Below are 23,869 nucleotides of genomic sequence, written 5' to 3' on the forward strand. Positions count from 1 at the left end.
AAAAAAAAAAAAAAAAAAAGGCAACCGCCGCCAACTGCCAACCACAGGACCGTTAGCTCGGCTTTTCACTTTCTCTTGCTCTGCTATGTCAGCACGTCCATGGGGCATGGGAGATCTTTAAATCCCATAACCCTTACACCATCCTAACCCCCTACCACTCCTGTGCATTTCTCTTTCCCCCCTGCTGCTCTTATTTTCAGATCATCAAAATATAATGGAACCACTCCCTGGTCCTCTCTTTAATTAGTATCCCTCTTTGACTTTTGATAATATGATAAGAGTCCTGAGGGAATACATGTATCATCTCCCCTATATTAGAACCTTTTTTTTAAGGGTTAGAATGTAAATTTATCCATATTTAGTCGCTTATGATTGCTTGTTTATGCTTGCCTCTGTATATTTCTCATGATTTGTGTCTTTGTAATTTCAGAGTTTCTACTTAGCTCTGGTCTTTTTGTCAGGAATGCTTGGAAGTTCTTATTAAAAGTTCATACATTTCTCCGTTCCCCCTCCCCCCCTCCCCTTTGCCCCCAACAATACTCAGTTTTGCTGGGCAAGTAATTCTTCCCTGTAATCTATATTTTGCCTTCTGGAATATTGTTTTCCAAATTCTCTGCTCCTTTAGGGTGGTGGCTGCTAAATCTTATGTAGTCCTCACTGTGCTCCTATGGTACTTACTTGAATTCTTTCTGGGTATTTGCAGTATTTTTTTTTTTTTACTTGGAAGCTTTGTATTTGGCCTATAAAACATTCCTGGGAATCACTTGTGGGTTGATTTTAGCAGATGATGCATGAGTTCTTTCTGATTTTATTTGACTCTCTGGTTGTAAGAGATCTGGGTAGGTTGGTTTTTTTTATGATTTACTGAAATATGCTAGATGTTTTAGAGTCATTCTCTTCTTTGCTTGTCTTAAATGTCTCTATCACCATAATAGTTCTTTATGATGATCCATGTACCGGTTCTTCTAATATGCTTACTGACTTTGGACTTAATGTTAGGGCCAAGCTTTGTGAACTTATGTGGGGAATGTCTCAGCAGAGGATTTGTCCTCTTTGATCTTACTGCTTTCTTGAGATACTGCATGTTGTATTTCAGGATTTCAATGACAGTTCAGGCGGGGGAGACCTGCCAGTTTTCAGTATTCCCATTCCCAAAGTGGTCGGATTCAGGGCAAAATCTGGTCACTGCTTTCTTAGGCTGAGTTTTTCAGGTTGCTACCCTGATTTTAGGTTTGCATAGCACTCCTGTTGACTTGAACGTGGCTGAAAGTTCTAGTAGACTGCTACTGGACTCAGCCACTGTCAGCCAGCTGGAAAGTTCTGGCTGAGACATAGCCTTACCAAAGTCAATGTGGTCAAAGCCTCACAGATATTGTTTGCTTCTGAATTTGTTCCTCAGTGCATAGCCTGGGGTTAACTGTTATTGCTTTCCTTCAATTCCAGTCTTAGATATAGATCTCCTCCTTGATTTGCTCTGGAACTGGGTAGTAAATGACAAGGCTGTTAGTTGGAACCTATTTCCACATCCTGCAGAAGGTTGGGGGTAACCCTTTATGATCCTGGGACCTCTTCTTGCCTTGGTACACAGCTTCAGTCCTGTTTTAGTTTTTGCTTATTAAATGTTCCACCTGGCCAGATCCTATCTCTAGAACCCACGGACCTCTCAGCCTCTAAATGTTGACTTTCCTAATCGGTCCTTAATCTAGTGCATTTTCTAGATTTTTGTGGTGGAGTTGTGTTGGAGGAGCTCAGCTGACTACTTACCTTGCCTCTTTGCAATTTTAATGTCTAGCTCAATTCCTGGAAAATATTGCTTAATAAAAAGCTTCTTGATTTATTGGTGGTGAAAGATTAGAGCTTCATAGAAAAAAACTTCACATGCATATGGCGATCTCACAGTCATCTGAGGCACAAGAGTTACTATAACTCAGTGCATCAGGTGATGGACTTAGATATACAGTGTTACCCTATTCTAGTCACTTTCAGCTTCATTTTTCTTATCTGTAGAAAAAGGGATAATAATAGTACCTCATGGAGTTATTGTTAGGATCAAATGGGATAATTTGTAAAGGACTTTGTAGATCTTAAGGTGCTATATAAACATGAGCTATTAATAATTGTAATGCCATCTGCATAATGGTGATGATCATTGAACACATGGTAACAAGAACAACAATAATAACAACACAGTTAGCCTTTAAATAGCATTTTCAGGTTTGTAAAGCACTTCCAAATATCTCATTTGATTATCACAACCACTTGGGTAGTGGGTGCCTATATTACAGATGAGGAAACTGAATTAGGTAAGTTAAATGACTTTCCCAGGATCACATAGCTAGTGAGAGTTTGAGGCCACATTTGAACTCAGGTCTTTCTGATTCTAGTTCTAGCACTTTATCCACTTCATCATCTGGATGCTTAAGTAGCTAAAGAACTTAGTTACTACCTTTGGAGGTCACTGAGTTTCAGAGTCTTTAGGGACAAGAGGTCTCCAGACAGAGCTTTGGAGGACATCCATAGTTAACAGTTGTGTTAATTTTGATGATCCAGGATTGATGTTAGGGAAGACCAAATATCTAACAGGAAAGCATGGTCAACAATGTCATGTATTGCTGAGGTTAAGAATGACTGAATAAATAAATGAAAAAATATTTGATAAACTCTTGCTTTGTGTGACTGTTTGGGTATTGTGTTAATAAGTATTGAGGTTACAGATATAAAAGATAGGCTATCTCTGGTTTCAAAGATACCTAAGTTTCAAGATATCCTTAGAGGAGAAGATCCTTATGTAAGAGAATGGTGGTTGAAGAAGTCACAGGTTGGGTGAGTGGAGTCATAGGGCAATCTGACTCCTTTCCTGGAATGATAGTGTTGATTCAATTAATGTTCTTGGATCTAAAAGTGCAAAGAGCGAGGGGAGAATTCACATTTGATGTGTGGCAGGATGGTGACCACCAGAGTAAGAAAGGTAAGGACTGAGAAAAGATCATAAGATTTGGCAGTTAACAGATCATTAACAGCTTTAGAAAGATCAATTTCAGTTGAGTGGTTAGAAGCTTAGGTTGAAAAGTTTGTCAAGTGAGGGGGTGGGAGTGGGTACAGTGAGTGTGTAAACATCTCTTTCTTCTTGGTTTGGTTGAGAAAAGGAGGAGAGAGATAAGACTAGTATTAGTTCCTCTGGGTCATAAGACTTGAATTAATTGAGGCAAATAGTTGCTTAAGTTTCTTTTTTTGTATTGAGTGTCAGTTCCCCTCAGCTTTTTTATTCTGTTCTTCACAGTCCAGGGATCATTCTCCTTCGCATACAAAATGAAGCAAAATAATGACTGGGTAATTCTGCCTCCTGTGGATGGCTATTGTCTGACTTAGGCTGAGCAGTGGTCCTCTCCCCTTCTGGATCTTCCTCTTCCCACCAGCAGAGCTCAAAACCTTGTTGTTGTTGTCCTTCTCTTGCCTTTCAAGTCTCAGTGAGTTGGGTTTTGTTTACTTTGAGGAGAATGGGGCTTGTTTGTAGGCAACATAGAGGAAAACAGTATATGGGGAAATGTTGGATATTAAAGAGGTAAGATTAGAGAACGCTGCAGAAGACTGCGTGTATAAAATTGAATAATCTAACCTCTCTGGGGCTCAGTTTCCTCATTTGTAAAATGAGGGATTTGAACTAGCTGGCCTCTAAGGTGCCTTTAGCTCTAAAGTGTTGATTTTAGGTACCATCTTCCTTTAACCCCTCTTTCTTTTATGCTTTTTAAGATCCTTCTGAATTCTTCACCTTATATTTTGTTTATACATTCTCCCCCCTTGTCATTTTCATTCATCAGCCACCATAAATCCTTGATTAGTATTAGATTTTGTCAATGGGATATTGGGGGAGTTTTGGAGGAGTAAATAAGGGGTAGAGGGAAGAAAGACAAGTACTCACTAGATATTTGTAAATTCGAATGATGAAAAAAAATTGGAAGGAAGATTAAGAAAAAAGGAAACCAGGATAGCTATGGCTTCCTGAACTCTTCTTCCTTATTACTTACCACCTTAATTCAGATCCTCATTGCCTCTTGCCTAGATTATTACACTGGCTTCTTCCTGCTTTAAGTCTCTCCATGCTCCAATCTGTCTTCCATTCTGCTGCCAAAGTAATTTTCTTTAAACCCAAATCTGACTGTGTCATTCTTCTAATCAGCCAATTCCAGTATCTTCTTTTGCCTCCAGAATCAAATATTAACTCTATTGAGCTTTCAAAATACTTCATAACCCTGATAACACAACTTGTCTTTCTAGTTCATTGTACTTTATTCCCCTAGCATTCTGCATTTCACATAGACTGCCTTCGTTCCTGTTCTTCATATACTACACTTTGACTTTTCTTGTTCATGACTTTACATAGGCTCTCACCCATTCTTGGAATATATTCCTTCCTGATCTCTACTTCATAGAACCCTCTTCTTTCAAGACCCAGTATAAGGCGCCACTTTCAGCATCATAACTTTTCTGATCTCAGCTTCCTTCTGTCCCTTCAATCCCAAACTTGTCATTGAGTCTTTTTTAGTTGTGTCAGGCTCTTCATGACCCCATTTGAAGGTTTTCTTGACAGAGATAGTGGAGTGATTTCCCATTTCCTTCTCTAACTCATTTTATAGATGAGGAAATTGAGGCAAGCAGGATTTAAGTGGCCTACCCAGGGTTACACAACTAGTCTGAGTCCAGGTTTGAATTCAGATCTTCCTGACTCCAGGCCTGGAGCTCTATCCATTGTACCATCTAGCTACCCAAACTACAATTGTAATTGAAAACTATAATTCCAAGCTCCACTGTAATAAAAATATATATATATTTCTCATCTGTGAAATAGAGATAAGAAAAACACCTGTCCTCTAAGGTTGTTGTGAGGTTCGGATGAGATAACATGTAAAATGCATTGCAAAATTTTAAGCTCTGTATGAATATTAGCTATTATTCTCACCATTACTATTTTTAATCCTTATTTTGTTTGTGCTTATATATGTGACATATTATTTCATACATATATTATATGTAAGCTTCTTGGGAGTAGGGATTATTTAATTTATTATATTTATATCCCTAGCACCTAGCATAGTGAGTGCAACATAGTAGGCTCTTTTCTGATTTAAAAAACTACATTCAGAATGCTGACAAAATAACCGTGTTTTTTGTTGTAATTTATTTTTTCATATGCTACATCAAAAACAACTGAAGATGAATGTGAACTACATTCCTATATGATGAATTTGTGCTGAGCACCGACAAGAACTTTCCCATGCTAATTTGTAATCCATACTATAGCAGTCAAGGTTATTTGGTTATTGAAAATACCACTAAAGGACAGGGCTTCTAAAGACACATTATGTAGTGTGTTAGCTGTTTTTTTTAAGGCTCTGTATAGTTTGGAAATAAATATAACACAGCCTTATATTCCAGTTTTTTTTTCTTTGAAGGGAGTGAGTTGTTCTTAGGTACCACCTCCCATCTATCAAATTGGCTAACATGACAGAAAAGGAAAATGATAAATGCTAGAGGGGATATAGAAAAATAGGTATATTAATGTATTATTGGTAGAGTTGTGAACTGCCCTAATCATTCTGAAGAACAATTTGGAACTGTTCCAGGAGGCTATAAAACTTTGTTCTCTGTATTGTGAAATAAATGTCCAATTAACTGAATATTCTTAATTGCAATAAAAAGAAGCTATTCTGTCTAAATGCTTTTAAGAAGTTTTTGTTTCCAATCAGAAAATTAAAAAAAATTGATCCAGCAATTACAGTACCATAAGAATGAAAGACAAACAACAGTTCACTAACTGTATCCCAAAAAGACCAAAGGAAACTGATGCGAAGTGGACTGAGAAGAACCAGGAGATCATTATATATAGTATCAGCAATTTTGTAAAGATGATCAACTGTGAACTACTTAGCTACTTTGATCAGTACAGTGATCCAAGACAGTTTTGGGGGCAGGTAGGTGGCACAATGGATAAAGTACTGGCCATGTAGTCAAGAGAACCTGAGTTCAAATCGAGCATTAGATAACTTAACTAGCTGTATGACTGACCCTGTATGGGAAGTCACTTAACTCCATTACCTCAAAAAACAAAAAAACCAACCCCAAAACAAGCCAGATAGATCTGAAGGACTCAAGCTGAAAACTGCAACCCACTTTTAGAGAGAGAGAATTGTTGAACTCTGAATGCAAATTGAAGTATAGTTTTTTTTTCCATTTTGTTTTTCTTGCTTGGTGGCGGGGTGGGGGTGAGGGGGAAGCAACATGGCTAATATGTAAACATTTTGCATTATTTCACATACATAATTGGTGTCATCTTGTTTGTCTTCTCAGTGAGTGGGGAGAAGTGAAGAAATAGAGAGAATTTGGAAGTCAAACATTTTTTTAATGTTAAAAATAATTTTCTTTTCAAAAGGAGTAAGTTGTGTATGGAGCAGGGGAAGGATTAAAATGCTTTCTAGAGGAAAAAAAAAGCTGCTCTAAGGCCAATTTCTTCATTGTCATCATCTACCGCATTTTCCTTGAAATAGCCTTCCTCCTTTTTCCTTCTTTTCAGCTTTGACGATTCCATTTTTTACCCACACCAGGCTTATTTTAGTCTAATAGGTAGCAACATCTTTTTCATGTTTTCCCTTCAGTTTAGCTATCTTCCCCCCCATAAGGTTGCGTTACATCTGTAGGAGTGTTATTCCATATTTCTACCTATTATTTTTCTCATATGTTCAATAGGAAGGCCAGGATGCTCCTGTTTGACTTTTGGATGGTAATTAGGATATAATAAGAAGCTGAAGGAGACCTTCTTCAATGCATTGAGATCCTTGAACTTTATTTTTGTTTTTCCTTTAGTAGATTTTTTGTTTCTCTGTACAACCAACCTTCCTGGCTTTTGCCATGTATTCAGATTTATTTTACTCTTTACAGAATGTATCTCCCACTCTTATGTTTTTTTTTTTTTTTTATATAGTTCTGAGAAGTTCACTAAAGCATCTGGGTGCTTCTTTTTGCTTCTCTTGGCAGGTTTGAACAAAGGCATATGACGATATTTTACCTCTCCATTTCTTAGGATAACTTTTGCCCATTTTTTATTATTTTCCCTCAATGCCATACAGTCAGTGCCCATCCAGCTTTTATTGTCTGTTCTGAGCTCAGTATTGCGATGGCTAAGAGAGCGAGAACCAGATGTGTTTTTTTTTTATTCTCTCCCTTCTATAACTCTAACCATGATACAGTAGTCTCTTAATAAATGTTTGTTGATTCATGAATTATTTGGAATCCTGACAACTGAAGGCTTAAAGTTAGTAAATCATCTAGCATTTATTAAGTACCTATTATACACTAGGAATTGTGGTAGGGGCTGAGGATAAAAAGAAAGAATTAAAGTAATCCTTGTCCTCAAAGATTTTTTAAATTTTCATTTATTTTTTTATGGGATAAAACAAATATTTCCATAACCTAGTATAATAAAAATGGTTGCACATGAAACTGAAAATCTGTTAAGTACAACTTACTGTTCCTTTAAAGTTATCATGTAAATTTCTTATTTTTTCTTCTCTCTATGCCCTAGAGATGGCTCCCATAGATAGAAATATGTCTGCATATGTAAAATTATTTTAGATATACTTCTTTTCATTAGTTTTTTCCCTCTGGATGCAGATAACTTCATATGTCATTTGTTTTAAATGTAGGTCTTTATAATAGTCACAATGACTTATTTGCTCAAATTTGTGCTTAGAACAATTTTGCTGTTTTACTGTGTACAGCATTCCCCTGGTTCTTCTCACTTCATTCTTCATTATTTCATGCAAGTCTTTCCATGTTTTTCTAAGATTTAGCTCATCATTTTTCATAGCACAGTAGTCTTCCATCACAATCATATACCACAAGTTGTTCAGCCATTCTCTAGCTGATGGGCATTCCCACAATTTCCAGGTCTTTGCCACCACAAAGAGAGCTTCTATAAACATTTTAGAACGTATAGGTTCTTTTCCATTTTCCCTAGTCTTCTTTGGAAATACACCTAGTAGTACTATTGTTCAGTCAACGGGCATAGACGATTCATTAACTCCTTGGGCATGATTCCAGATTGCTCTCCAAAATGGCTGGATTAGTTCACAATTCTTCCAGTAATGAATTAACATCCCAATTTTCCCACATTCCCTTCAATATTTGTTGCTTTTTCCTTCAATCATTTTAGCCAATCTGATAGGTATAAAATAATATCTTCCTTTACTTATATTCAGTTTCTCCCTCTCTACTGGTTACTGCTCTACTATTTAGAAATATAGTCATGTTTCTCTCATCCTTACTTAGCCCTTACTTGACCCATCCAGCCTTGCTAGCTATGAGCCAATATCTATCCCTTGTCTCTTTTCTGGCTCAACTTCTAGAGAAGGATCCCTTTAATGAATGCTTCCACTTTTTTTTCTCTCACTGCATTCTTAATTCTCTAAAGTTTGGCTTCTGACCTCATCATTTAACTCATAAAACTCTCTCTGAAATTATCAATGATCTCTTAATCACCATATCTTATTGCCTTTCTCAATCCTCACCAAATCCTTCTTGACCTCTCTGCAGCCTGCCTTTGACACTGTTGAGGTACCCTCTTCTCTTTGATACTTTTCTCTAGCTTTTCCTGACATTATTTTGTCTTCAGTCTCTTGCCTGTCTCACCATTCCTGTTTCATTTGCTGGATATTCATTCAGATAATATCTCTGGATGAATATTTATCATGTTTAAAACTGAACTCATTACCTTTTTCCTCGTGCCCACCCCTTTTCCTAACTTCCTTTTTATTATTGAGGGGTACCACCATTTTTCTAGTCACTCAGGCTTGCATCCTTGACTTTTCACTTTTCATCCTCCATCCAGTCATTTGCCAAGTATTTTCTTTTTTAACATCTTATAGTGTATGCTTCCTACTCTCGTCTGACACTGCTACCACCGTGGTCCAGACCCTCATCGCTGACTCCTAGTTATTGCAATAGCCTAATAGTTGGTCTTTCTGTCTCAAGAGTCATCTCACTCCAGTCCATCTGCCACCTCACTGTCACACTGATCTGCCTAAAGTGCAAATTTGGCTGTGTCAACCCCACCCACAACTCCTCCTCAGTAAACTCCACTGGCTCCCTATTACCTCCAGAATCAAATGAAGAATTCTCTGCTTGACTTTTAAAGCCGTCCATAATGTTGCCTTTTCCTCCTTTTCCATTCTTCTGATTCTTTCTTGTAAATTTGGAAATTGATTATATGGGGTGAGTGAGAAGTAAATGAAAAGAACATAGGATCTTATGTTCAGCGCTGGAATGGGGCGTTAAGGGTTATCTAGTTCAGTTGCCTTACTGAAGGAGGCCTAGAGAGTTTATAATACTATGGTATTATATATAGTGGTATTATATAGTGGTAGAGCTAGCATTTGAATTGAAGTGTTTTGACTCTACTACATCCAGCGTCCTTTCTCTCTATGGTTTTGTGGACATGTTTGTTTTGGAATTTTGTTTTTCTTTGAGAGTTTAGTGATAATTTCAGGAGCAGTTTATTTTTAAAATCAATTTTCTGGGATTTTCTCAAGGTAAATATAGATTCATCTCAAACTAATACCAAAGTATTACGTGGATAAGTACTGTTCATAATGATGAAGAAGCATTGTGAAGATCTAGACATAAAAATCCAGAAACTAACAAAAAGTTTCAGTGTAGTTTTACTATTAAATGCATTTTTATTACATTCTAATTCTTTGAAAAATTGGTGATTTATATATGGGTATTTCTTAACTTGATGTTAACCAGAATATTAATCAATACTGAAAAGAAATTTAATTCACGCTAGTCACCGCAAGGTCAAATACTTAATCTTAAATACTTTGGCCACATATGAGAAGATGGAGCTCATTGGAAAAGGCTCTGGCGTTGGGGAAGACCAAAGGCAAAAGGAAAAGGTGATGGCAGAAGGTGAGATGGATAAATAGTGTCATGGAAACACCGAACATGAACTTGGACAGTTTTCGAGAGATGAAGAATAAAAGGGCTTGGCATGCCGTAGTCCATGGAGTCACAAAGAGTTAGACAAGACTGAATAATGACAACAAACAAGAATATTACAGCATCCTGAACAATTCCTTAAATATTTCACATATGCCTCTATTAGCACATGTCAGGAGTTGGCAACAGATGCCTCATCAGCCCTGTCACTACCACTAATTATGAATGTACCACAGGACTTTATTCTAGATTTTTCTCTTTTCTCTCTACACTCTCTTACTTGGTGACCTCATCTTTAGGAGGGTGAAGAAGTGTGTATATGTGACAGATCCATTTATAGTACTTTTTAAAAGGTCTTTTGTCTTTTTTTTTTTGTTTTTGCTTTTTGGAGGGCAGTTGGGGTTAAGTGACTTGCCCAAGGTCACACAGCTAGTTTTTGTGTTAAGTGTCTGAGGCCAGATTTGAACTCGGGTCCTCCTGAATCCAGGGCTGGTACTCTATTCACTGTGCCACCTAGCTGCCCCTAAAAGGTCATTTTTTTTTTTTTTGGTCTTTATTAATTTGTTTACTTTTAGTTTATAAGATTCATTACCACAATTCCTTGAGTTTCACATTTTTCTCCCTTTCCCCCTCCCCCAATGGTGGCATACAATCAAGTATAGTGTCTGCAAATACTTTCACATTAGGCATTAGTCAGTCAGGTTATAAAGAAGGATTGTATCAGATGGAATGAACAATGGGAAAGAGGAAATAAAACCCAATAAGAAAAAGAAAAAGAGCAGGTAGTTTGCTTCAGTCTCGGTTCAAACTCAGTTCTTTCTCTGGATGTAAACATTTCTCTCCATCATGAGTTTTTTGGGATTTCTGAGTTGCCAACTCTTGACATTTCTGACTTTTATATGTCCCCTTCTCTCCATTTAACATAGCTGCCATTCTCATCACCTCATACTTGGATGACTGCAGTTATCTGCTGGTTGGTTTCCCTACCTCAATTCTCTATTCTCTCTTTTCGTTCTGTACTCAGTTACCAAAGTCATCTCCCTAAGGTGCAGATCTGACCTTGTCTTCCCTTTTCTCGCTTCAATCCCCATTCATCATCTGCAGGATAAAAAAATAATATCCTTTGGTTGACTTTTAAAGCCCTTCACAGCCAGACCCCTCCCTACCTTCTCTTGACTCCTCTTTATACTCTTCTATCTAGTATTATTGGCCTTCTTGCTGTTCCTTCCATACTTAATTTTTTTCTCCCCACGCTACCTTTTCATTGACTTTCTTCTGTGTCTGAAAAACTCTTTCTACTCTCTTATGCCTCTTGGTTTCCTTAGCATCCTTTAAGATTCAGTTCAACTCTCACTTCCATCTTTGACCAGAAGTCTTCCCAACCCCTCTTAATTTGAGACCCTTTCATTTGTTAATTACTTCCTACTTAACCTTCATGTAGCATTTTTTCTATGTATTTCTTTCTTTGCATGTTCTCCCCCCCAGTAGATTAGAAGCTCATTGAGAGCAGGAACTGTCTTTGGGCTCTTTTTGTATCCACAGTACTTAAGAAACTGTTATTTAATGCTAGTGCTTCTCTGAGATTACCATCCATTTAAACTGTATATATCCTGTTTATTACGTAGTCGTTTACATATTGACTTCCACATCAGAATGTGAACTTTTTGAGGGCAGGAACCTCTTTAAATTCCTTTTTCTATTCTAAGCATTTAGCACAGTGTCTGGCACTTAGAATGCTTGTTGATACAGTAAAGGAGATTGAGAAGGATCAGAGTTAGGTAGGAAGAAATTAAAGAGAATTGTCATGAAAACCTAAAGAGAGAGTGGTCAACAGTGTACCAGTATTGTAGAGAAGTTGAGGATAAAAGGCTGTTAGATTAGTTAAGAGATCATTAATAACTTGAAAGCAATTTCAGTTGATTGATGAAATCAGATTATGTAAGTTTTTTGTAGATAACTTTTTAGGAATTAGGTTGTTAAAGGGAGGAGATATAGTGGATGAAAGCTAGGGGGGAATGTTAGGATCTTGGGGTTTTCTTTCTTTTGTTTTGGTTTTGGGGCTAGCCTTGGGTATGTTTGTAGCTAGCATAGTAGGTACCTGTAATCTGGAAAAGATTGCAGATCAGAGATAGAGGGTGGATGATTGAGCGTATATTCTGCTAGAGAAAAAAAGATGTATAAAAAAGTTTAACCTAATCCAGGCAAATCATATAGTATATTAAGACAAGTTTGAATTTGAATCTTTTGTTTGAGGACTTTGTAACAGTATGCTTTTAGTGATTTGAGATGATAGTCATTACATAATCTTCCTATCGTGGGATAGTTGTGAGAAATAATTTTGTGGGATACCCACAGATGAGAATCTTATTTCAAGCGTTGTACTCTTCATTCTTCTGGAGAAAAGCCAAAATATTTGACATTTTCCAGTTTTTTTTTTTTTTTTAGGTAAGACAAAGGTTACAGGTGAAAAATCACAAGGACTTCTCCCCCCTCCCCCTTTCCACTTTCCCTCTAATACCAGTATTCGTGTGTGTGATCTGGGGATTCACAACCCTTTAAACCAAAGGTAGAAGTCACACCAGAAGATGTCTCTAAAAGAGGTCAAAAACTGTCTAGTTTCCCTATGCTCACTTGTTCTTCAATTCATACACCAGATAAATCATATCACCTACAAATACTGATTTGGGGGTGGGGGAAGGGGACCCAACAATCCGAGCAAATTTTAAATTGTTGGCTTTCTGACATAATATTTGGGATCTTTAATGGGAATGTTTTGGCTCATACTCCTTCTCTTTTGACTTATGATAGCTATGCAGCTAAAATAGATATAATTGATCATAGATATAAGTAAGTAGGTTGGGGATAATGTCAATGAGAAAGGACTTGGGATAAATATATAATGTTAATTGAGAATGACCAATACATCTTTCCCTTGATATGGATTGTGAGTGTTCTTGTCCTCTTTTAATAATTTTTTTCTCAGTTAAAGTTATAATCTTAACTAAAATATTCTAACCACACATGATTTTTCTATTTTGTACAGTATTTTTCTGTGTCAAATGGTGCTAAAATTTTTGAGATATAAGGATAGGAAATAGACCTTTAATTTCATTGATATAGGGGAATCCTTGGTGAGGAAACTCCCTTTTCTGTAACTTAAGAGTCTTAGAGCAGAGAGGCTTAAGTGACTTGCTCAGAGTCAATATATGTCAGAAACTTGAATCTAGATCTTACTGGCTTCAAGGCCTGTTCTCTATCCACCAAGTCACTATCCCTTTATAATATTATAAAAGTCAGTATGTAATATGTAATTTTCTGTCCAGAGTTTTTTTAATAACCTCTTGAATTTTAGTATTTCTTCATGTATTGCTCATTTATCTTATTCTTTATGGTTCAGCACTATATATTAAGCAAAATTGATGTTCAATAATGTTTTTCTTAAAAGTTATCATAGCACCATTCGTAACTATTCCACAATCATCTGACATTTATTATTTGATATATTTTTTATTCTTGGTTTTAATGTAGCTTTGATATATTCTCACATGGATGAAAATATAATTTTAAATTTTGATGTTTGTTAAATGTTAATATATTCATATGAATTTTAATTTCAAAATATCTTTCAGCCAATGGTAATGACAGCAAGAAATTCAAGGGAGAAGATAAAATGGATGGGGCCCCTTCCCGTGTACTTCATATTCGAAAATTACCTGGTGAAGTGACAGAAACAGAAGTTATTGCATTAGGCTTACCTTTTGGTAAGGTAACCAACATCCTAATGCTGAAAGGAAAAAATCAGGTATATTTCTTTAGGGCTAACTACTTTAAACCCCATACTTTTTATCAGGTTTGAAAAGCTAAGAAATTGAGACTCTGGGGATTGGTATATCCTAGAAGAGCAGTAACCTAGTTATAATTTAGCTGATCACTTTCTCAGACAGTGAATACAAAGGGTTTGTTTTAGAGATTGAGATTGTGAAATAATATAAAAAAAAGAAATTTTGTATTATGGTATTAGTACTTGAAGGCCCTACAGAGGCTAGAACCTGTGGTAGCAGGCCATTTGGTACTTGAAGTTTGATTATAAGGGACAACAGGGGAATTGAAGAAGTTAAAAGACAAAACCTTATTTATCATACCAAGGTAATCCTCAGTCTTCTTAAATTCCCAGAGAAGTTTGTTTCTAAGCATTGCATTTAGCAATACACCTAATACTTGGTGTGAGAAGTAAAGATAACAGTTCTTGATTTAATAACAAAAGATTGTCCCTAAAGCTGGGTAGCAATATCTGATATTAGGAAAATGGTATTTTTTTGTAAACTCTTGGAGTTTCCCAGAACTCAGTTATCACTTCTCTTAGTGATCTGTTGATAACTGAATTTCAAATAATATTCTAAATTGTTTCTGTACTAGATTTTAACTATCATGTAACCATTAATTTAAACCAGTTTTTATTTAAAATTAAGAATGCAGAAAAACTTCAGTTTGACTCATATTCTTTATTTTGTAAAAATGAAATTATTCTGGGGGTGACAAATTTAAATTTTTACTTTATTGGCTGCATTTTGGGGAAAATTATTTGAAAATGCTTTATGTAGAGACAAAAATGCTAATTCAATGTAGTTTATTTTTTACTGCTTGAATTTCTTTCAGTTTTTAGGTGTCTAGGTTTGAAGTGTAATGTGTTGAGTTTATCTAAATGGGAACTAAAATGTACTTTATAACAGACTGCTTTATTAGTTAACATGTATTGTGTTGCTATTGAAGCTTGTTTGAAAATAATTCATAATTTAAAAAAAAACTTTTTCACAGGCATTTTTGGAACTAGCTACAGAAGAAGCAGCTATTACTATGGTTAATTACTATTCTGCTGTGACACCTCATCTTCGAAACCAACCCATATATATCCAATACTCCAATCATAAAGAATTAAAGACAGATAATACATTAAACCAGGTATATATACATATGGATATATTATGAATTTAAATGTGTATATATCTTATGATATTAAGAATGTAACAAAATAAATAGGCATGAAGTAGATTTTTAGAGCATTCCATTTTAAAGGTATTTTGTACAGATGTGCCCCACTATTAGAAACCTGATAAAGGAAAAACAGTCATAACTTAGAAAAAGGAGTTTAATAGGGAGTAATTTATTGTAGTGAGAGAAACTTGTGCATTTATACTTACTTGATTTGTAAATATTTGCTATACACTCCTTTCATAAATATATTTTAAAATGAGGGGAATTTATAGTTTCACATTGTTTATCAACTTATGAAAGTCCACCAAATAAATTCCTTTTTTCTTAATTTTTACTTTTTCTTTTAATGAATTATAAGGGCCAAGTGATTTTCTTTTTTAAAGTGTCACTGAAGTTAAGTTCTTATTTTCAGTTTAGTAGCTACATAATTTGATGTGTTGTACAGTTTGCATTTGGGTACTATCTGTACAATTTGCATTTGGGTACTATGAATATTTTTGGAGGATCTAAATTTCTGCAATTTTTTTGTTGCTGTTATATATTTACCAAGACATCAGTATTTTATTTCTGCTTGGTCATTATAAGATAACTAATGTGAAAACTCACATTATGTTGTTATGATAAGGGTATTCTATTATATTTCTTGGGGAATGTTGATAGATGAATTATTTAATATTTGGGAAATGCTTTGAAACTTCTTTTTCATGTTCTAAGGTTCTTTGAAAGACTTTGGATTTGATGTTTTGATATTTGCAGAATCAGCATGTTGTTTCTACCTGAATGTTTTAATTTAAAATAATAAGCAGGGTTAATTAAATAGGACTTGCTTAATTATTGATATAAACCATTCATGTGAACACTGCTGCCAGTGAGAAATATGAGAAATATGTTTTCAGGTTTGCTTCTGACTTTATTTGACCTTCATTTCTCACAGTAAAGTTCCTGTTAAAGATTGATTAATTATTTCCCTAACAAAATCATTTGAGAATTGAGTATTTATTAGATTTGGTCTTGAATGTGAATAGAAGCTATTATTACTTTAAGATTGGTATCGCAAGATTCAAAAAATAATAATAGATCAAACAAGGAAATAGTTTTAAAGTTCACACCCAGAAGAGCAATAACAGTATCTGAGTTTAGTATTTTTTTCAAAGAATAAGAAAGAAGCACATATGCTAATAATATGTCTCAGTGCTTGTTCTTTGTGTATTTGAGTCTGATCATACTAACACAGGTTTTTCTCCTTCTGGTCCTGTCAGTCCTTTTGTACCAACCTCTGTCTTCCTACCTCCACATCACTCTACCCCTATGGCCTCAGATATTTTAGCACCTAGGTTTACACTCTTTATTTCCTTCTTGCTATCATCCTTGAGTTTCAAACTTATACTTTCTAACCATAGCTTCCTGTCCTTTATTTTTTCTAACATAAACTATATTCTTCTCTCTCATTTTAATTCATATACCCTTGATCCCTCATTTTCTCCATTCCATCTCCTCCACTTGCTTCTGTACAGCACAGTAGATAGAGTGCTACACCTGGAATTGGAAAGAATTGAGTCCATATTTCAGTACAATAAACATTAAATTTTATTAAGTGTCTGATATGTGTTATGCACTATGCTAAGCACTGGAGGTACAATCAATTAAGAAAAACAACAACTAGTCCCTGCCTTCAAGGACCTTACAGTTTAAGAGAGGCGATAACATGCAAAAAGAAGCAGTAAAGTGGGAGTGAGGAGAATAGGACACCAGAGGTACGGTACCTCTTGTTTCACGGAGTTGAAGTCAGGTAGAACAGCAGATCCAGAGTGGAGGGAGTACATTTTTGCCCTCTAAAATAAAGACATTGGGAGAAGTTTGGTGTTCTGCCTTCTAGCTCTTCAATCAGAGGGGAAGGGTGACTGAGGGAGGTAGTGTCAATCAAGGCTTGAGTTAGCAGCACAGTGAGTAGTTCAGAAGTGATGAATCTGTCCTGGGAGGGGCATCTTGTTCCATGCAGTTGAAAAAGGCAGAGCAACTCCAGATACTAGCTGTGTGATCTTTTGGCAAGTCAGTTAACCTCTCTTTGCCTCAGTTTCAACATCTGTTATGGTGATGATAATATCTACCTTCCAGGATTATTGTGAGGATAAAATGAGATAATGTTTGCAAAGCACTTAGCGGACTCTTTTATACCAAACCTTGAAATTGATTGACTACTTTACTTTAATAATATACTAGCTGCCATTCTAGAATCTCTTATCCTCATTGGACCTTCCTACATTACTAGCTTTTTAATCCTCTACTCTGAATAACGCTTGCTGTCTGATTCTTATACTAGTGTTCCAGGGTTGCTAAGTATTCTTAGAGAAAGTTATGAAGAGGGCGGCCAGGTGGCACAGTGAGTTAGAGCACTGGCTCAGAGTCGGGAGACCTGGGATCAGTTCCGGCCTCAGATACTTAGCACCCACACAAAATAACTGGTCATGTAATCTTGAGCAAGTTACTTAACCCCAATTGCTTAAAAAAAAAAAAGAAAAAAAGAAAGTTATGAAGAAGTGCTGATTTCACCCTGTATTCATTTATGGTACATAACCTTAAGTGTGGACCATCTCTATTGCTTGGCAATGCTCCTTTACTTTTATTGACTTTCAGTCTCCTTCATAGCAAAACCTACCTGTCCTCACCCCATCTCACCCACACCTTTAAAACATAAGTAAGAAATTTGAAGCCAGATTGATGACTATCTCAGTTCCCTCCTCTGCTTCTCAAAACTTAACAGAATTATCACCCCTTTTTCTCTTTCTTTCCTCTATCTTAAAGAAAGTGTTATTCCTCCTTTTTACCTATTACAGTACCCTCTCATTTGGTTTCCTTGTCTCCAGTCTCTCTTTACTAGCCCATACCCCCATAAAACTACCAGTTATACTTTAAAAGCAAAAGTGATTTCGTCACTCTTCTGCTTAAGAAGATCTAGGGACTCTCCATTGCTTTTGGAATCAAATACAAATGCCTTTGTTAGGCCTGTAAAGCATCATACAATCTGGCTTCAGTTTTATCACACTTTCCTTTTTTTTTCTTTTTTTTTTTTTTTTGGACATACTCTGTGTCCCAGCCAAGCCAAACTTACTATTATTCATTCATAGTACTGTGTGGGGTACGGAGACCCTAACCCAAATTGACTACTTGGAAACCTCTCAAAGTGAAGGTAGAAAGTTTTATTAGAATCTCTAGAGAAGCGGGCTGTCCAGTCTCTGGAACAATGCCCAGGAGAGGAGGCAGAAACTGGGTTACATAAGCAAGGGTTACATGCCCCTGCCAAACATTAACCTAATTATTACTAATGAGGCTGTATTTTTTTTAGATAATATACATAATATATGAGGTCCACTAGGCAAGCGCAGTAACAACCTCAGAATACCGAACCCCCTTCAGTCCAACCTAGATGTGTCCTTATCTGGGCCTGAGTGTCCCAAGGCTGCTGTCTACTTTCTGATTGGTCAAACCCACCTGCTACTGCCAACATTACTTCATTTTTAGTATTATCTAGGAGTTCTCTGGGAACCCAAATTTCTTCCCAAGGCTACTGTCTGATACTTTTTATCAGTAGTCTTGTTTCAGCAATTCTTGCAGTTCTATAGAAACTTAACCCTTTGCCACCTCTCAACTACCCTTCCTTTCCCCAAAGTAGAAACACCTCTAATTTGGTCTCAATAGTTAATCCAGTCATTTGTATTAATACTCAGTAGCTCTTACATTACCTTGAAATACACAGTGATTTGTGTGTGTATGTATGTGTGTGTGTGTAAACAATACTGAACTTAGTTACAAAATATAAGGAAGTAATAAGAATGTATATAGGATATTCAGAATGGAGAAACTTCACTGCAAGTCATCCCTAACAGTACTCGTCTCCCATCTCTGTGACTTTGCACAGACAGTCACCCACCCATGCCTGGTATGTTCTCTTTCCTCATTTTCCTCTCTTGGGGCAGCTAGGTGGCGCAGTGAATAAAGCACTCATTCTGGAGTCAGGGAGACCTGAGTTCAAATCTGGCCTCAGGCACTTGACACACTTACTAGCTTGTGTGACCTTGGGCAAGTCACTTAACCCCAATTGCCTTGCCTTCCCCCCTCCAAAAAAAAAAAAATTAATGTCCTCTCTTCTCTTCAAAAGTTAGTTTAATCTCCATCTCCAACATGAAATTTTCCTAATTGCATTAGCTCTCAGTGCTCCCACTCCCCCAAAATTTTACTGTTCATTTACTTTGTATTTAGTTATGCATATGTTCCATTCCTGTTAGAATGTAAGTTTTTTGAGGGCAGGGACTCTTTAGGCTTTTTGTCCCCCGCAACTAGCACAATATTTGTCACATAGTAGGTGTTTAATGTTTGCTTGCTTGGTCAAGACTACTCTCTCTACTTTTATCTTTGCCCTTGATCATATCCCATTCCTTCCTCCAGTATGGTGTCTTCTGTCTGCTTCCCATGTTTCTGTAAATGCTCTTTATTATTTTCATTTTTAAAAGAAGTATTTCCTTGATCTAGCTCTTCCAGATGCCATCTTATCTCTCTCTGGCCTTTCGTTGACAGAGTCCTTTAAAAAGTTGCTATATCTAATATCTTCACTTCTTCATTCTCACTCTTAGCCTTTTGAAATTTGAATTCCACCTCTACAACACTTTTTTCCAAAGTAACTAATGATTCACTTGTCAAATCCAGCAGTCTTTTTTCAGTCTTCTTTTTGGAAATCAGTGCATTTGTCATCATTGCACATCCTGATTCCTTCTGGATAATTCTTTCCTCCTTTAGCCAGTGAAACACCATAATCTCTCAGGGAGAGTCACCTTGAGACTTCCGATCGTCTTCCTATTTCTTTAAACTGCTTCTTCACTAGTTTATTGTCTCCTTGATCCCTTAAAGTTATCATTATCTTAAATTTGTTCCTTGTCTATTTTTCAGTTTCTATCTCATCAGTTGTTTTTTCAGATTTTAATATTTCTCTTGATTTTGGGGAGTCCCCCCTCTCCCTTCACAAAAAGAATCTCTCATTGACCAGAGAGAGATGATTAGCATGTGTGTGTACATGCACACACATTTTGATAGAGATAATTGTGAATATATGTATATACATGTACACAAATGTATACAAATGCATGTACATATGTTTAAATATTTATACACATATGTGTACACAAAAATACAGCAAAGTTTGTTGGCACAACATACAGAAATCCCTTGTCCTACTACTTTGCTTCTCCATCACCTGCTCACTCAATCCTTTCCCCCAGTCTATTCATATGGAATCTGTTTCATAGCTACATTACCTCCACACTAATCAATACACATGTGATATAGTAGACTAGAGTTAGAGCCAGAGGGCAAGTTACTTAACCTTTCAGGCTTCATTTTCTTAATCTCTAAAATAATGATTTTGGATTAGATGACTTCTAAGGAAGGGCCCCTTTCAGCTTTATATTCTATGATCATATAATCTGTATTTTCAGCCCTTACCATTTTCCCATGGTTCTGTAACAACTTCTCTAAATATTTATGACCCATCTCCTCCTGGGTGGTGCACCAGGATCTCAAATGAAGATAAATAACACTGTATCTATTCATGAATTAAACTTTGGTCCCAAAATGTATTAGTTACTATGAGTATATAGCATTAGAATACTGTTAAATTGCTCATGAATATTAAGTTAGGTTCTCAAGTAAATATACACATATATATATATATATATATATATAACAAACTAAAGGAAATATACTGTCAAATTCAAGTGAAATAGAATGCTTCTTATTTTAAAAAATGTTTTCTGTTTTATTTTTCAGCGTGCTCAGGCAGTTCTTCAGGCTGTGACAGCTGTACAGACAGCAAATACCCCTCTTAGTGGCACTACAGTTAGTGAGAGTGCAGTAACTCCAGCCCAGAGTCCAGTACTTAGAATAATTATTGATAATATGTACTATCCTGTAACTCTTGATGTTCTCCATCAGGTAAGCTCTCTTTATTTGTATAAATAAGTAATTTAGAATGTTTATAATAGATATGATTGTAATTTGTTGTTTTGATATGACAGATATTTTCCAAGTTTGGTGCTGTATTGAAGATAATCACATTTACTAAAAATAATCAGTTCCAAGCTTTGCTGCAATATGGTGATCCAGTAAATGCACAACAAGCAAAATTAGTAAGTCCAGATCTTTTTGAAAAATTTTAAAATTCAATTTTATTTTATTTACATTCTGAATTCTCTTTCCACCCCCTCCCCTACCTATTGAGAAGGCAAGAAAAGCAAAAGCCATTGCAGATATGTGTAGTCATGTAAAATTTCATTGGCTATATCCAAAGAAAGAGAAAGAATGAGCAGTATACTTCAATCAATATTCTGAGTCTTTCAGCTGTCAGGGATTGATAGCATGTTTCATCAGAAGGCCTTTAGAATTGTGCTTGGTTATTGTATTAATCAGAATTCCTAAGTCTTTCAAAGCTAACTGTCTTTACAGTATTGTTGCTATTCTCTAACTTGTTCTCTTGGTTTTTCACATTTCACTTTACATCAGTTCATAGAAGTCTTCCCAGGTCTTTCTGAAACAGTCCCCTTTTTCATTTCTTATAGTTTAGTAGGGGAAAGGGAAGAGAACAAGTATTTCTATATTGTCTGTTATGTGTGTATACATTACTGTGTATTGTAGTGCTAAATGCTTTTTACTATTATGTCATTTGAGCCTCCCTATAACCCTTTGAGGCAGATGTTATTATTACCCCCATTTTACAGTTGAAGAAGCTGAGGACTAGAGAGGTTAAGGTTCAGTGACTTGCCCAGGATTATGCTGCCACTAGGTGTGTGAAGCTGGGTTTGAACTTCAGTCTTCCTCTGACTCCAGGATACATCCTCTATCTGCTATGTTACTAGGTGCCTCACTATACCATTAGCTCTGTCTCAGGAGTTTTTCATTACCTTCATCTATCATAATTTGTTCAGCCATTCCCCAGCTGATTGCCATCCCCTCAATTTCTAATTCTTTTCCACCATGAAGTCTAGATTTGTACATAGGGGTTCTTTCCCCCCTTTTTTTTTCATTTGGAGGATAGACCTAGTAGCAATCAAATTTTATTTTATATATCTATGTACAATCTAGGATGTTCCACCATGGTATAATACTATCTAGTTAAAACTAAATTAATCTAATTAAAATTAATTTAGTTTTTTAAATAATACTTTATTAAATGATTGCTTTAAGCAAAAGCACTGAAGTGTATCCATAATGTGAATAGAAGTTGCTTCAATCACATGTTTTAGTAATCAAGAAAATCTGAGTAAATGAAGTAGATGTACATTATTTTAACATTTCTATAAATTTTTGTCAAGTTTAGAAGTGGATGTCACTTATGGGTGGTACTATATGCTACACTCTATAAGCATTGCAAGTAAGGCTTCCCATAGATACCATCAAATTCTATCTCCTTATTCTATAGCTTAAGAAACAGAATCCTAGGGGCGGCTAGATGGCGCAGTGAATGGAGCACTGGCCCTGAAATCAGGAGGACCTGAGTTCAAATCCGGCCTTAGACACTTGACACACTTACTAGCTATGTGGCTTTGGGCAAGTCACTTAACCCCACTTGCCCTCCAAAAAGCAAAAAAAAAAAAAGAGAGAGAGAGAGAGAGAATGAATGAATGAATCCTCCTACGGGAACTTGGAGGCACCCTAGTCCAAAACATATAAGGACAAGAATCAGTTCCTGGGAGTAAATGACAAGTAGTCACTTAACCTTTACTGAAAAACTTTCCTGAGGGTAGGTGCACCTAAGATAAGCATTTTGTTTTTAAATAACTATAATGGGGGGGAGGGGTGGTATCCTTTTCTAATTTCAAGATTTACTTTGTATTCTTGTAATTTCCTCACATTACTCTTAGATTGTCTCTTTGAAGGAAAAGTAAATTTAATCCCTTTTCATATACCTGAAGACAGCTATCTTATTCTTCCTGAATCAACCTTTCTCCAGTTTAAAAATCTCCAGTTTCTTGAACCCTCATATATCTCTAGTCACGTCACCCCATCTTATATATAGAGAACTGCTTTTTTTTTTAAACCCAAATGCAAGACTTTACATTTATTTCCATTAAATTTTATCTTAATTTGGTTCATTGTTTTAGTCTGTAGTGTTTTTATGTCATGTGTCGGTATTAGCTGTTCCTCCCAACTTTATGTCACCTCAAAATTTGATAAATATAACACGAGCAATCCAAGGCCAAACATACAGCCTTTTGATTCTCTTGGAGTTCTTCCAAGTCGACATTGAACCATTCATTAGTGTCTAATCTACAATCTAGATATTCAACTAGTTTAAAATTTTCCTTACTCTGCTATCATTTGGCTCACATCTTTTCCACAAGAATAAAATAAGAGAATTTGCCAAATGCTTTGCTTAAATTTAGTTAAGCTTGTATCTATAGGATTCCCCTGGTCTATTAGTTTAGCAACCCTGTCAAGAAAAAAGAAATAGTTTGGGGTGTGACCTGCCTGTAATGAAGCTATTTCAATAAATATTCCATCAGTAGTAGATTGGAGAATTTTTTAATAATCCTGGCCCCCCTATTATGTAGACTATACTCTCTCTTTATATGACAACTGAGATTATATTTGCCCTTTTCCCATCTTGGGATACCTTCTGTGTTCCCCATTCCACAGATACCTAAAGTGTTTCAGTAATCGTATCTGGCAGTTTTCCTTAGGACCTCGAAATCTAACTATCATTATTTTTCTTTAGTATCAACTTCCTATTAACCATATTTATTCTTTATTTTTGTTTTCTGAATTTTATCATTCCTAACATTGTTCTTACAAAATCACTCCATGCTTTTATATTTGGCCTCCCTTACTGGTGTACCTGCCC

The 23,869-nt window shown here is 36.0% G+C and overlaps 1 protein-coding gene across 6 annotated transcripts in view; it reads left to right on the forward strand.

The window, feature by feature from the left end:
• The window catches only part of PTBP2 (polypyrimidine tract binding protein 2), a 142,383-nt gene that overhangs the window by 80,346 nt on the left and 38,168 nt on the right, over positions 1-23,869 (forward strand). For all 6 annotated transcript variants that reach the window (XM_069063394.1, XM_069063390.1, XM_069063391.1 and 3 more), the window contains 4 exons: positions 13,620-13,792; positions 14,806-14,949; positions 20,800-20,964; positions 21,048-21,158. In XM_069063394.1, coding sequence (XP_068919495.1) covers positions 13,661-13,792; positions 14,806-14,949; positions 20,800-20,964; positions 21,048-21,158 — 552 coding nt within the window. In that variant the 5' untranslated portion in view covers positions 13,620-13,660. The remainder of the gene's footprint in view (positions 1-13,619; positions 13,793-14,805; positions 14,950-20,799; positions 20,965-21,047; positions 21,159-23,869) is intronic.

This window comes from Petaurus breviceps, unplaced genomic scaffold (assembly GCF_028583685.1).
Source record: "Petaurus breviceps papuanus isolate PSGF00001 unplaced genomic scaffold, PetGlider_PUasm1.0 90564, whole genome shotgun sequence".
Classification (NCBI taxonomy): Eukaryota; Metazoa; Chordata; class Mammalia; order Diprotodontia; family Petauridae; genus Petaurus; species Petaurus breviceps.